The sequence below is a fragment of the Myotis davidii genome, unplaced genomic scaffold (assembly GCF_000327345.1).
Source record: "Myotis davidii unplaced genomic scaffold, ASM32734v1 scaffold609, whole genome shotgun sequence".
Lineage (NCBI taxonomy): Eukaryota > Metazoa > Chordata > Mammalia > Chiroptera > Vespertilionidae > Myotis > Myotis davidii.
This window is the reverse complement of record NW_006300164.1, coordinates 2977124-2978481: the sequence shown is the minus strand read 5'-3', so window position 1 is coordinate 2978481 and position 1358 is coordinate 2977124. Positions and strand designations below refer to the sequence as shown.

The following is a 1358-nucleotide window of genomic DNA, read 5'->3' as shown; positions in this document are numbered from 1 at the left end:
TCTCCCGGGTTCCTCTATGTACAAGCGGCGAACCCAGGACAGGCCCCCGAGGGCAGACGGGCGGGGCACGGTTTGCGGTTAGGACTCTGAACACCCTCCCCACCCCCGCAGGCTGTTGGAGGTGGAAGGTCGGCAGACATGTCCCCCTCTGGGTCCCAGGACTGGACACGGACGCCCACAGCAGTCCCCGAGTCCCGCCTGCATCCCTGTCACTGGATGCCCTCCTCCTCCACGTAGGTTGAAGGAAACCAGCCGATCTGAAAAGAAAGAGACGGCGGATCACTAACAGTACGTGCGTGTGTGCGTGTTCATGTGTGTGTAAATGTGTGCGTGCGTGTGTGTGTGCGTGTATGTGTTTGTGCACACGCGCCATGCATGCTGGGACAGGGCGAGAACGGGCTGTGGAGGTGAGGGTCCTTCAAACGGCGGTGCCAGCCTGGAGAAGAGGCTGAGAGCCGGGTGCAGCCCTGGCCCCGAGTAGGGGGGCCCCTAAAGGCACAGCCCTGAGCCGTTCAGGCAGAGCCCGCCCTCTCCAGCTGCTGCCAGGAAAATAAACATCGCCTCTGGGGGAAGAGCATTAGCCAGAGCCTCTCCAACAGCAACTTCCCTTTCATAACAAAATTGTTTTTATTGATGTCAGAGAGGAAGGGAGAAGGAGAGAGAGAAACATCCATGATGAGAGAGCATCATGGGTCCTGCACGCCCCCCACTGGGGATCGAGCCCACAACCTAGGCCTGTGCCCTGACCGGGAACCGAACCCTGACCTCCTCGCTCATGGGTTGATGCTCAACCACCGAGCTACACCAGCCGGTGTTAAAAAAGAGAGTGGAATGAAGACGTGTCCCCATCCAACAAAAACAAAGGACTGACAGACAGACTCGCACGGAGCACAGCCCAGGAGGAGGGAGGGCAGGCAGCGGGAACTGGTCTTGGGCGGAAATACGAGAACGCCAGGAGGACCCAGGAAAAGTGAATCTAAATGAGCACCGACTGCCTAAAGCAAGTCACGTGCTATGGGTTAAAATATGCAGAATAAGATACATGCGGCCGGTGTGGCTCAGGGGTTGAGCGGTGACCCAGGAACCAGGAGGTCACGGTTCGATTCCCGGTCAGGGCACAGGCCCGGGTGGTGGGCTCGATCCCCAGTGTGGGCGTGCAGGAGGCAGCCGGTCCATGATTCTCTCTCATCACTGATTGGTGCTTCTCTCTCCCTCTCCCTTCCTCTCTGAAATCAATAAAAATATATTTAAAAATAAAAATTTTTTTTTTGAAGATACATGACAGCACCTTCCCCAAAGCTGGGGGGCGGGGGTGGGGAGGCGGTAGTCAGAGACTGAGGCCTCCGTCGTCGGGAAGG

General features: G+C 57.5%; 1 protein-coding gene across 1 annotated transcript in view; it reads right to left on the bottom strand.

The window, feature by feature from the left end:
• Window positions 1-209: 209 nt before the first annotated feature.
• The window catches only part of VAV2 (vav guanine nucleotide exchange factor 2), a 121363-nt gene continuing 120214 nt past the window's right edge, over window positions 210-1358 (bottom strand). Inside the window, exon 30 of the mRNA XM_006776595.1 lies at window positions 210-257. Within this exon, the coding sequence (XP_006776658.1) occupies window positions 210-257 (48 nt within the window). The remainder of the gene's footprint in view (window positions 258-1358) is intronic.